Here is a 13,104-nt window from a genome sequence, read left to right on the forward strand (position 1 = left end):
TCTAAGATGACCCTGCTTGAGCAGAGAGTTGGACCGCTGCGGTCCCTTCCAATCAGACCGATTCTGTGATTCCCTGTTTCCTCGCCCGCCCAACTTAACGCCGCAGACCTGCGGGAACAGAGCCCGCACAGCCTGGGACCGCTGCGCGGGCGGGACCCTGGAGAGCCCGGGCTCCCTGGGGCAGGACCGGCCGCACCGCACCGCACCACCCTCCGCAGCCGGAGCCCGTCCCGCCCGCCGCCCTCTCCTTCCCCGGGGCGGCGGAGCTGCCTGGAGCCCGCCCCCGGCGGGGAGTGGCCGGGCCAGGGCCGCTTTCCGCCGGCTGCGGGCCGGGCCCGGGGCCGGGATCGGGCGGGATGTGGCGGCCGCAGCCCCGGCCGGGCGGTACCGACAGGCGGCGCCGCGGCGGCGGCGGGGACGCGGCGGGCCCAGGTGAGCGGGGCCGGAGCACCGCGGGGAGGAAGGGAGGAGGCGGGGGGTGCCCGCCCGGAGAGCTCCGCAGGAGCCCCGGGGCGCGGGGCACCCCCGGCGGGGCCGGGGCCGGCAGCGCTGCTCCCCGCTGGAGGGGCCGGGCGGCTCCACTCGGCTGGGTGCTGCCCTCGGGCTGGGAGCAGCGGCAGCGCTTGGGAATCGCTTTGAGTATGGGGAGCATATAGTTGTGGTTTTTTTTTTTTTCCTTCTTCTTTTTAGTGACGAAAAAAAAAAAACTCTACCCGGATCTTTCATTTCACAGTCCGAAAGTTTTAGGATTTTTGAAGTTTTTTTAGTTTTTTAAAAAAAAATTTAAGCCCCTGGTGATGGTGGCATTTATTTCGCGGTTAATGCAGTCTAAGAAAGGGTCTTGCGACTTTGAGATAACGTAGCTATCATTTTTATATCATAACTCAAAAAATAAGATGCTTTGATTTTGCTTCAGCCCGTGTGGGCGCAGTTATAGTGAAGACATTAATGGTTTATTTGGTATGGTTTGTTTGTTTATTTTTAAAATAACCAACTGCGAAGAGGGAAGTAATGGTGCTCTTAGAAAAGTCACCTACGTTATCTCTCCCGTCCCGGCTTAAGTAAGAAAACTGCCTTAGTGGACACTCTGTGTGTATACTTTTATAAATAAATGAATCTTACAAGACCATGACCTCTAATGTGGATGAACTGCTCTCCTTTTCTCTTAGAGCAGCGGCAATTAATTGGTCTAAAAAGGCTGGAGCCACAGGGAAATTCTGGAAAAAACTACTTCACCTTTCCCAGGACAACTGGGAAAGAAAGGTGTATTTCTCACTAGGTGTGTCTGCTGTCTATTGGGTTGTTTGGGATACTTGGTTCTCCCAGCTCCATGAGTCCATCAAGACTTCCCGCAAACACTTCAGTCATCCTTGCCAACAGTTTAATAGAAAACGGCTCATTCCTGTTTTGGTAATCCACATTAATCTTTGTGTACACTGCTTGAATAACTTCTTGCTATGCTTTTGAATTAATTATGCTAGCGTTTTAAGAGTTCTGCGGTGAAGTGCTTTTATAATAAAGGCTTTCACAAAATATGCTGCAGAAGGTGTAGCAGCAAGTGCTGCTGCTAATTTGAAGTAATGAATGTTTTCAAAGAAATGGGTGAAGTCCCCTGGGATGCATTATCTCTTGTTTTGTCCTTTCCTATTGGTTCATTTACTTGCTAATTTGCTATTGGCTTTACAGTAACTCCTGAAAATGGGAAAAGTTCTACTTATTAAAACTTTTCTTAGTGTTTAAATACTGAAGTCCCTTTAATGATGTTGTGTGTTCCCCCATCTCATTGCTGAAGTTGAAATTGTTCTGGTTCATTCTGGGAAGGCATTGACAATGGTTTTCCAGTTGAAGCCCTATTCATAGGGCTTCTAGGTCCTTATGAAATTGCGAAGTAGGAGTGTTTAAAATAAATATTTGATTTAAAAGAAAAAAAAGGTTGAGAGTAGAGATTTGTGGTTACTTAAAATATTGTGATCATGGGAAGTTGAAGGAAATGTGCAAGAACCACCAAATGTTTGTGTGCAGTGTTTTGTATACTTGAGATTAAGACCATATCCAATGTCTTTTTTTTCTTCCCAGTGCTTGACACTATCAGAGTTATCTATTTTCTTTATAGCTCTCTTTGAGATTGGGCTCCAGAAATGGCATGTCCTCATACATGACACTGGAGATTACAGTGCAGCAGCACTCTAAAAAACAGTCAGAGGCAAGTATTGTATTGCCACTGGCTTCCTCCCTCTTTAAATTTAGATAAATCGTCCTTTGTTCCCTTCATTAAAGGGAAGTCAAAACTTTGGGCCTAAGCTGCTTCTGGTGGAATTGTAGTGGGTTCATGAAGAAAAGAGGATTTATTAGCATCAGGATAAATTAATTGTGATGAACAGGAGGACAGAAAACACTGCAAACAATGTTTTGTACTGACAAAAGCGAAAACCCTAAAGGTTAATTCTGACTTTGTTCACAAATTAGGCACACTTGGTTAGGCTTTTTTTGCTTGCTGTGGCTGGGGCCTTTGACAGCTTCTGAACCAGCTGACCTTTCAAGTGTGATTTACTCGAGTGTGGGACGCCTCACGGGTGCTCCTCGGGAGTTATGATTTTTTTCTTTTCCCATTTTAGCCTTGTGTTTCTTTGAGAAAACCCCTCTTCCCAATTGAGCAGAGACAGGCTGTGACCTTTCCTGGTTTTGGCCATATTGCATATGAATGATTCCTGTGGAAAGGGCTTTTCTTACCTCCTTTGGAGTATTGGCCTCCAAGGTGAACGGGAAGGGACCTGCAGAGTTGCCATAGCGATTTCCAAGTTCATCCTCAGCATCTTGTGTCTCTTTCCAGAAAGCAGCCCTTTCATGCCGCGTCACTTAGATTAGGGTTGAACCCAGGGTTTCTTGTAATACTATTCAATATTCTTGAAGGAAAACTGCTGCAAAACCCTGATGTATTCGGAATGAATGCGCCCTTTGTAAACCAGCAGTCACACGAGGGAAAACTTGGCCCTCTGGCACTGAACAAAGGCTGCTGTTCCTATTTTAAGCATAGTAGTATCCTTTTTTGAAGGTGTTTCCTTAATTCTGTGTCATGTTAACTATTTAACACACCATGTAATTTCCTTTTTTCTTTTCCTTTACCATATAGGTGTGGATTCCATTAAGAGCTCACCTGAAAAATGCTTTCAGGGAGAGATATCAAGCCTGCAAGCTACTGATGCTGTGGAAGCTGGGATCCACTATGGATATACTTTGTTTGCTAAACATGAGTTTTCTGTATGGAAATAGAATTAGCTATTGACACGGAGTTACTTCCCTATTTATTGATGCTGAGAATGTGAAGTGGCTTAATGAGTAATCTGAAGTCTGCAGGCAGAGGGGTGAGATCATGTGCTTGCCTGAAGTAGGGTTTCTTTGTTCGGTGTGATTCCTTTGGGACTTGCAGAATTTGGATTCTGCCTCCCCTTTGTACGTACTGTAAAATGCTGCTTGCTGTGTTTCAGACCCTCCTTCATCTCACAGCCAAGCTTCCTTCCAGAACACCTCTTATTATCTCTGTGTGATTTGTTTCTAATTGGGACCCAGCTGTCTAATGAGTATGATCAATGGTGCTTTCTGATTTTTCTCACCACCTCCTCCCTTCCTCTCTTGCTGCCTTACAAATAGGTCTCTTAGTTGTGTCGTGCCAGAGTCAGGGTAAATTGTCTTGTTACCCTGCTCTTTTTGCCCTCTGTCACTATGTTTGTTTGTAACACTGACAAGTGTAAAAAAAAACAAACTAAATTAGACTTTACCTTGAATAGTAAATATTTACTACATAAACAGCTGTGTACTCGGAATAAGGGATGGGAAGTGGAAAATATGTTTTCTTAGTACTGCTTAGTTAGCTCCTCTAAAGTTGTATGCACTACCTGTGTTTATGGATTGAATGAAAGAGCAACCAAGTCAGAACTACAACTGAGCAAAAGTTTGTTAAACTCACTGTATGTATGCTTAGATTATAAAATCTCCTTGGGAAAGAGCTGTGTGGGAAAAGTGGCTCCTTGAAATAAGGAGCAGAATGGATGTGGCATATGTGACCTTTCTCTGTTCTCTGCAATGGCTGAAGAGTTGGTTGTTTGGAGGGGTTTAATGTGCTCTTGTTGAAAGTTTTCCTTTGCTGGGCTGGGAGGTCAGTGGGGCAGGAAACCAATCCAGAGGAAAATCTCTTAGTAGTGACACTTTGAGGCAACCTGTGGAGTGAAAAGTCCAGAGGTTGATAGTGAGTATTGTAAAACTAAATAAAATGAAAAGGTTAGTATCTGTGAGAGAGGCAGGAACTGGGAGTTAATACCATTAGATAACATTTTCTGAATCATTTTGCAAGTCACCAGATCTGTGTAAGGTGAGGCATGTGGCACTGGTGTAGCTTTTCAAGACCCTGCTTAATGGTGAATAATAATACTAATGGAAAATTAGGATCAGATAATAGTGATGTTTTGAATGTGTCTGTAGATAATGAAGTTTGTCAATGGCTTCACAACTTTATTGCTTAATGGGGTGAGTACCACAGTCCTTAGCTCAATTCATCTATCTGACAGCAACTTGAGTTTAAATTACCAGTCTGATGATGTTGAAAATCATCAGACTGGTCTGAAAAATATGCTTTAAGCAATAAAGGAAACAATTTTTAACATCTTTTTGTTAGTTTTTTGGGAAGCCATCAACTCTCCAGAGAGCGTGGGAAGGGGAAGAATAGCTTTTTCGTGATAGTAAACTGCTTTCTTGCTGTTTTAGTGGGATACTTCAAGTATTTTGTTTCTGTTCTGGTGGTAAGCATTCTTCCCACTGAGATAGCAGCTCAGTCTTATGGGTTATCATTACTGCAGAAATGCAGGCACTTGGAGTGGTGCTGGGGAAGACTACTTGCAAGGCCAAATGCTCATAGCCACAGACTTTTCCTTTTTGTTATGGCTATCTAATTCTTGTGCTTGGTTGTTCCCCTTCCTCCACATATAAATATTCTACCTCAGGGAAACACCATGAGGTTCAAAGAAAGGAACATCCCTGAGCCTGTTCAGGGTGGTAAATTGAGGTAGCCTCAGCTCCATAAAACATATCTGACTTTTTGTTGCAAGAGCTAGGCTGATCATATAAACTTAATTTCTCCCTGTTAGAGAGTATGTCTTTGGGGACAGGAGCTTTCCATTCTCTGTTACGATTTTGGACAAAGGTGGTTACTGAGGCAGGAATGAGATTGAATTTCATGGTGCTGGTCTGTTTCAGGTGCTTCCTTTTGCTAGTGGCCCGTGGAGATCGCAGTGATGGAAGGAAATGGGAAGCACAGCTGTTTGCTGGGGCTTGACTTTTCCCATTGAATGAGTAGTGCATTAACCCGTCAGTATTTGCATTAATGGCTCAGGCTGAGCTGTGGCTGTGTTGCGTTCCCTGCTCTGCTCCTGGAGAGCCATGGGCACACCAGTCTCAGGGGGGTGTGACACACAGCTGCAGAGTTTGGTGATATTTTACATTGCTGTAGTAAGATTTCCTTGCTGTTAACATCCTTTTGGTTGCTGTGTCTAGTGTGGGTATGGTGCTGATATCTGTGCTTCAACAGTGATGTGGGGTCTCAGGAGCATCAGGTGCTCTTGGATGCCTTGGATGGTTCCAGGCCATGCTGCCACTGCAGTGGGACAGCGCTGTTTTAGCAGGGCACCATGCTGAAACTTTGCTCCTGTTCTGCCAGAATCCTTGTTTAGGAGAGCAGGACATTTTAATTTGCTCAGAGCAGTGAAAATCTTGAGGACACCCTCACTGAAATAGTGTAAAAAGGATCTGATTACTGTTGCCTGGGGTGCAGAACCAGAGCAGCTGATCCTCTGTGTGGTTTTGCTCCCAAAGTAGTTAATAATCTACAGTTATTGTGTTTCCCTTTCCCTGGGAGAGCCTGAACATGGCCATGGTGAGAGAGCTGCTGTAGTGTTCCCACACATGTGGCTGCTGGGGACTTGTACAGACTTGGCTGGGAGAGAAGAGCTGCTCCAGTTAATGGTTTCCTCTGAGCAGTCCGTCAGAACTGGATATCTGCTTCCTGTGGGAATGAAGATTGGGGGAAAATCCTGTTTTGCCAGGGGGTCTCGAGTTGCTGTAAGCTAAGAAAAGATCAGCTTCAACTTCTTTTTTTTTTTTTTTTTATGTATGCAGTCAGCACTAGCAGTAAGGTATTTGCTCTTTTAGCTAATTGAGAATTTTCCTACTATGGTGCCAGCTTTTGCCAATGACACAGTTTTCCATGGGATCATCTGTTCCAGGGTCAAGTTAGGATCTATTTCATGTTAGCCAAGGAAGTGCTTTCTGCCCACCTTGAGTATAGCTATGATGTAGATTTTCAGGAGTAGATTTGTTACTGTCTTTTCCTTTGTGAGGTAGGACTGGCAGGTAAAAACCAGCCTTGTTGTTTTGGGAAGAATAATCCATAAGACTTCTGATTGCCCTTTGTGAAACCAACTGGCTTGTCCTGTTGTACTTCAAGGCCTTGTGTTTATCTTTTAAAGTGAGGTTAGTAAGGTTTTCCATCTTTGGGCTAAGTAGGCAGTGTATATTCATGTCATTCACTTTCTGAGTTAATTTCATACTATTTTAAAATAATTTATCTTTGTTATGAGTAGCGAGCATGGTGTGTAGCAGCTGTTCTGCTGTGTTTCTGGTGAGTTTGGCCTGGCCCTGAATTTCTTGATGTGAGAGTCCAGACTTTTCTCCTGAATCTGGATGCGCACACACTTCTTGTGTTACTGCTTCATGTGCTGCCATGCCCTAGTGAAACTTTGTGTGCTTTGCCTAGGCATAGCACAATTGGAGGTTGGAAGCCTGGGCATTAAGTGTGACCCTTGCAAGTTTAGATTGGCTGTGGTATTAATGCTGAGAGGCCAGCATGACTCTTCAGTGCGTGCCATGAGAAGTACATGGTGTTGCTGTCTTTCCTGCAGGTCTCTAAGGAGTAATTGTTCTAGGTGTTAGTTGATCTCTAATGGCTTGGAAATCGTGATGTAAAATATGGGAGGAGTTTTTAAAAGGAGGATTACAAGGCAGGGGGCAAGTAGGGAATCATGCCAGGAGTAATAATAATAAAAATAAAGCAGACCAGGTGAAGACAATGCAGAGGATATGGGGAATTCTGGGTAGCAGCCTGTGTACGTATTTTGAGCACCAGCATTGCTAAAAAGTGGAACAAGAAAGAGACCAGCCCCCTCAAATTGTACTAAACCAAGAAAGAGAAGAAATAGAAATAGCAGTGCTTGCTACTTAATTCAGTTATAGATAACATACAGATCTCTGGCATAGTTTTGTCTGTCTGATACATCTGTGTGGCAGAGTGTTCAGGCGTGACTTTTTACATGCTCATGTCATAATCAGACTTCACGGACTGGCTAGGGTAGAGGCAGTATTCCCTGGGCAGAAGTGGTCTTCCCCCTCCCTTTGCTGGGAAATCTGTGAGACAGGCAGGTTTTGCTGCAGCTGTTCAGACGTGATGTTAGTTTTTTTGTGTGTAATGCCCTTGGCACCATTTAAGGGATTATGTTTTTGAAAGGCAAGTGTCTTCAGAGAGTTGTAGTCTCACAGATGGCTCCATCTTGTCTTCCAGTTGGCAAGCAGCCTAGGAATAAGTATCAAAATAATTTTTAATACAGCAAAGAGAAATGCTTGCCAATGTTTGTACAGCCAATAAAAAGCCTCAGTAATAAAGATTTTGCGAAATAACTGCAATAGATCAAAGTGACATTTAAGTGATGCTCATGAGCATCATTTAATCGCCAGCTAACTGCTAAAGGCCTGCTGCTGTGGAACAATTGGAGTTCCTGTGCTGTTATGCTTTACTGTATCTGTCTTGCTTAAGGCCCTGACCATCACTGAAGCTTGTAATTTCTCTCTCTCTCTGTGAGTGAGGGATGGTTAAATGCTGTTTGAGAACTTACTTATTTCTAGTATTGAACTTTATTCTGAATTTTGTTTCTAGAAAGTGAGCTGTCTTCAGCTTCCAGGATGTGATGGAACTATTGTTTACTAACTTCTAGTGACTCCTTTGTGGAGTTATAAATCAGAGAAGTTGCTTTCTTGCAAGGTTGGATGCATCTCCACAGATCACACTCTTGAACTTTTGTTGTGCGTATAGTTAACTAGTGAAATACTGCAAATCCTGAGACATGTATTTAAATCTTAGAAGTATGTTAGGATAGTTTGGGTTCAAGGGAACCTCAGATGATCTCTGGTCCAATTCCCTGCTGAAAGCAGCACTGACTCTGGGGTTGTGTCACATTGCTCAGAGCTTTTATCTTGTTGGGCCTTGAAAACCTCCAAAGATATTACAGCCTCTCTGGGTAGCCTGCTTCACTTCTCAGCTGCCCTCAGGGTGAAAAAGTTTTTCTTTGTATCCAGTTTCCTATTTTTAGTTATGCCCGTCTCTATCTTGTCCTGCCCCTCTGCACTGCTGCGTATGGGTTGCTGTAATCCTCACTATTGTTATGTGGCCTCTTCAGAGCCTTGCTACTAGAAGAGGGTAATTAGGGTAATTTCTAACATTTTAGAAGTCTTGGAGTAGCACACTTGCATTCTTTGATTTGCTTTCCTTCCTACAGCATAAAATAGCACTGTACTTATTGAGATTTACTGTTGCTGCAAGTATGTCTTTATACCCAAAGAGGGCATTCTAACCTTAAAGATGTTCTTAGTTCTGCCTTGCTGGCTTTCTCTGGTACAGTCCTTGCTTATGACTCAGACTTTAGGGTAATTTAAGACATTTCATATGTTTTTGTTCAGTGAAGCACTATGACACTTTTATTGCTCAGAAATGAAAATCTCATTCTTCTCAGTATCTCTCATGGTTTTGTTGTCACCTCCTTGTTTTTGTAAGGCTAGTCATGCCTAAGGTGTTCCTGCTCACAGAGGGCTGGAGAGAGAGGATGCTTTCTAGGTTGAGCAACTATGGCAAGTACATCCAAAATACTGCGAGTTTTCCTTTCTGCCTAGTCAGGAGGAAATTTTAAAAGATTTCCAACATAAAAAGGTAGCACTGTTCCACTCAGTAGTTAAAGGAGCCTGGCAATTAACTATCTATGTCAATAGACTATCTTAGTGGATTTGCTTGACACAGCTATTTTATAAATCTGTTTTCCAGTCTCAGATCTCAGACTTTTTTAGATTTAGAGTACAAAAACGTAGACAGATGCAAGTCAGTATAGACAAAGAGTCCTCTGAATATGATGTTTGTATTTGCTTCATGTTTCTGGTGAAAAATAGAAGTTAAACCTGAGGTTTCCAATAAAAATTCACCAGACAGAATAGCATTATTGCAGTATCTGCCTCAAGGGGACCTGCAACTCTAAGGTTTGATAGCTTAGATGATATAAAGATAAAATTCTATCTGAGTGCTGCTTTTCAATCTCCAACCTTTTCCATGAAGACAGGAGTTCTAAAGGTACAAAGCTTTAGGTGTATTCTGATAGTGAAAATACTTAGCTGTCTTTCAGGAGTCCTGTGTTAGTCCTTTGTTCTGTCTTGGGCATGCTTTGGCTGGGATAAGTTGTGTAGTTTCTCACATGGTCTGCTTCAACCACAAAGCAAATGCATCAGATTACTGCTGTATCTCAGAACTCATGAGATCGAATGTCTCTGAAATTGTGTTTCCTTTTCTTGAAAGGAAGCTACAGCAGCTCTGCCTGCTGCTTCTTAATAATAGTACTTGTCAGGAGTTACGTGTGTAAACCTGAAAGAAGCAGAAGAAATTCCAAATTACACAGGGACCTATCCCATGTACCTGAAAGGGATATGCAAATATGAGCTACCTCACACATGACCCTGCTGATCCTGGATTATGAATTCAGGTTTTCTAAAGCAAATAATACTGCTTTAGAGTTGGAAGTAATGAGTTAACAATCTGTATTTATTCTTTAAAACTATCTGAATGACACTTGAAGTTTTCCTCTGCCAAGCTTTTTGTTGCTGAAGCAGATCTGTTCAGGTGTGTGTGTGTTTAATGCCATATGGTACATTCTGCACCTTCTTTATCCACTTAAAATGCTAAGATGGATCTGGAATATGTTGACCTGAAAAACTGTTCACTGGCTTATTCTTTTAATACAGAGAATATTTTTGAGAGGTCTGATTTTTGTGTTGAGTGCAGTATCCTGCCAAGTCCCTGGCACCCAAGAAACAAGCTATGTCATATAGGGGTACAATTTCTTTGAGGATTAATGCTGTGCTTTCATTTACTTTGGTAATGAAAGCAGATAGGTAAGATTCAGTGAAAGGTGGCAGATTCTGTGTTTGTACTTGGGTAGTAGTACTTATGTGAATCACAAACAGCATGTGACAGAAATATGTTAAACTTCTGGCAGAAGTCTGAGCTTTTGTTGAGCAGCACAGACAGGCGTTAGTAAGAGTAGCCTGTGTTATTAGCTAATGTATGTTAGCCCAGGGAGAATGTCAGAGTAAATTGTGACAGGTAATTATCTTGATTTCCTAGACATGAATAGCAGTGATTTACAGTCCGGGGAAAGAAGCTCTCACAAGGGTGTTTTCCTTGAGATGATTTCCAGGGGGATGAATGGAGTCAGTGTGCCTTTAGAGTGAGGTTTGGTTTGGATTGTCATACAAGCTCTGTGTGCTGTGAAAGACGTAAAAGAAACCCTCAGCCAAAAAGCTGAGCAACTGGAGGGGAGCGATGAAATCAATGAACGCAGCTGAAGTGGGGCTGGGCTTCTTTTAAATGCACCTGGGGAAGCCCAGAAAATTCTGAGCCCTGCTGATGGGCAGTGTGAAGCAGGAAGGCTCTCCACCTAGGAAGGGATGGGCTGAGGGCTGAGGAGGTGGAGGGCCTGGAAGCTCCTATGGGGAGGATTTCTGGGGGTAAGTTGAGAGATGCTTTTTTGCTGTTGTGAGAGAAATGCCATTAAGGGGGCTGGAGGGAGGCTTGTGCATGTTGGGGTCATGACCGAAAGGAAAGATTGCAAAGGAAGAGAGAGGCAGAATTGTGGAAATTGGTATTGGAAAAGAGAGTATCTCTCTTTGGCTTGGAACACTGTTCAGGAGCTTTGTGGATGGTTATCGTTCTAGACTGTGAAGTGTGACCTGTCCAGAGTTTTTGTCAAAGCTCCAGAGCAGCAGTTGGAATGATTCTGGATCAACTGTCTTTTTCACTTGAATAGAAGTAAGACCTTGGTTTGGAAGGAGTAACTGGGGAGTGATGATTGAAGTGCAGTGACTGTGGGTGTAAAAGCAGGCAGGGTTTGATGGGAACAGTGGAAAGCATGTGCAGTGTTGGTACTAGCAGAGTTAGGATGGAGACAAAAAGGAATGAATGACACTCAAAGTAGATTTGTTAGTGTTGGTGATGTCCTCCCTCAGTCCTCCCTAGCCTCTGACTGGCTGCTGCTTGACTGTATTCCTTGATCCTTGTCTGTTTCTGGTGGCCATGGCTTTTGAAGGTGTGTGAATGGGCTTTGGTCCCGTGGAGTCTTTGGTGTGCAGTCCTGGTGTGAGGTGCATGGGTTACTCTCAGCTCCTGCCTGAAGCTGAGCAGGCAGTTGCTTGGATCTCTGTGTTCCTGCCATACCTGGTGATGTGGGAAGTTTGGCCTCTAATGCCAGGGTTCCTACATGGAGAAGTATGGAGAAATAGCTGTCTAGTGCTGGTGGGTGCCTCCTTTGAGTGCTCTCCAGCTGTGTATTGAGGCCTTCTCAACCTCTGGCAGCTCAACCTATTGGCAGCTCTTGTCCCTCTGTGCTGCCACATCTGCTAAATTCTGTAGTTCAGTGCAATTACCTTCTAGAGAGAAACTCTATTCTTTGCTGGAATGTTAATTTTTAAAAAAAAAATTTAAAAGATATCTGACTTGCTCTAGGCAGAGTGACTTCTGACCCACTCTATTTAGAAGGAGCTCTGATTTCTGCTAGAAGTGCTCTTGCCTGTGGTTAGTATTCTGCTGCTGTTTCAGCAATCTCTGCTGTAGTATTTCTTTCGTAGACTGTTCATAGATAATCTCAGAATTTCATCTGAACAACCCACTTTTCTGCTCTATGCTAGAGGAAAAGGATATAGCTGACGTCTTCACTTTTGTGTTCTGGGGCCCAGTAAAACCAACTTCCAGCTTCTGTTTTGTCTGTCTACAGCCTTTGGTAAGGGTTGTAAAGGTCAAGCCATATTCTCAGTGAAGATCTCAAAAGGGATATCTTGTGTGTCTCTCCCACTTGCCGGTGAAGGTCTCTGAGGGAGCTGCACTCTGCTTGCTGGAGCACCGTTTCACCCCTCCCAGGATGTAACATCTGCAGGCTGATGCTGCTGAGCAATCTGCTGGCCTTTGGTGAGGTCTTGCACTGACTGAAGCTGCGTGTGCAGGCATTGAGGACAGGAGGGTGGTGCTGCAGGCTGTGCCTAGTGGGGCCACTGGAGGATCTTCATCTCGCCACTTGGAGCAGCACTTTATTGTCGGCTGGCAAAGGTACAGCTCACACAATTGCTGCTGCAAAGAGCAAAGAACACTCAAGTGCAGGAATTCTGTTAGAGCCTAAAGAGCTGCAGGGCTTCATGTAAAGCCCAGTGGTTTTGTTTTCAGGGGAGCAGGGAGAGGGAGCAGGACCACTTCTTTGCCTTTCTCCTACCTACAGGTTGGCTTCGTGTCCTGTGCATTGCTGTAACTGCAGTTTGTGTTCATGCCTGGCTTTTGCACTGTTCTTGTATTTAATCTGCATCCTGAGGTGCTGTGCTTTCTGTGGGAATTTGGTGCTCAGCTTTCCTGATGTCTGGAGATCCATTCCATCTCTGTCCTTGCCTAGACAGCATGGACATTGCATCTGACATCCTGACTGGGGCTACACGGTGAACTTCCTTCAGCAGGCAGAGGAGGAGCATTTGTCCTGGGACTCTGATATTAAATTATAAAGCTAAAAGCCTTCTGACTCCTCACCCTTGGCAATATAGGAGCTGCCACGTTGTTTTATTTTCGTTATATGTGATCACTACTGAGCTGTTAAGAGAAAATTACTTTCTATTTCAGTAAACTCAATTCTGGTTTCAGACTGACTGTGCATCAGATGCTTAATTTGGAACGCACTCTCTTGGTGAAATTAAAAATTCAAATCTCCAAGCTGG

At 43.8% G+C, this 13,104-nt stretch overlaps 1 protein-coding gene across 1 annotated transcript in view; it reads left to right on the top strand.

The window, feature by feature from the left end:
- Positions 1-323: 323 nt before the first annotated feature.
- The window catches only part of DISC1 (DISC1 scaffold protein), a 188,058-nt gene continuing 175,277 nt past the window's right edge, over positions 324-13,104 (top strand). The window contains 1 exon segment of the mRNA XM_059841603.1: positions 324-432. Coding sequence (XP_059697586.1) covers positions 357-432 — 76 coding nt within the window. The 5' untranslated portion in view covers positions 324-356.

This window comes from Haemorhous mexicanus, chromosome 3, assembly GCF_027477595.1.
Source record: "Haemorhous mexicanus isolate bHaeMex1 chromosome 3, bHaeMex1.pri, whole genome shotgun sequence".
Lineage (NCBI taxonomy): Eukaryota > Metazoa > Chordata > Aves > Passeriformes > Fringillidae > Haemorhous > Haemorhous mexicanus.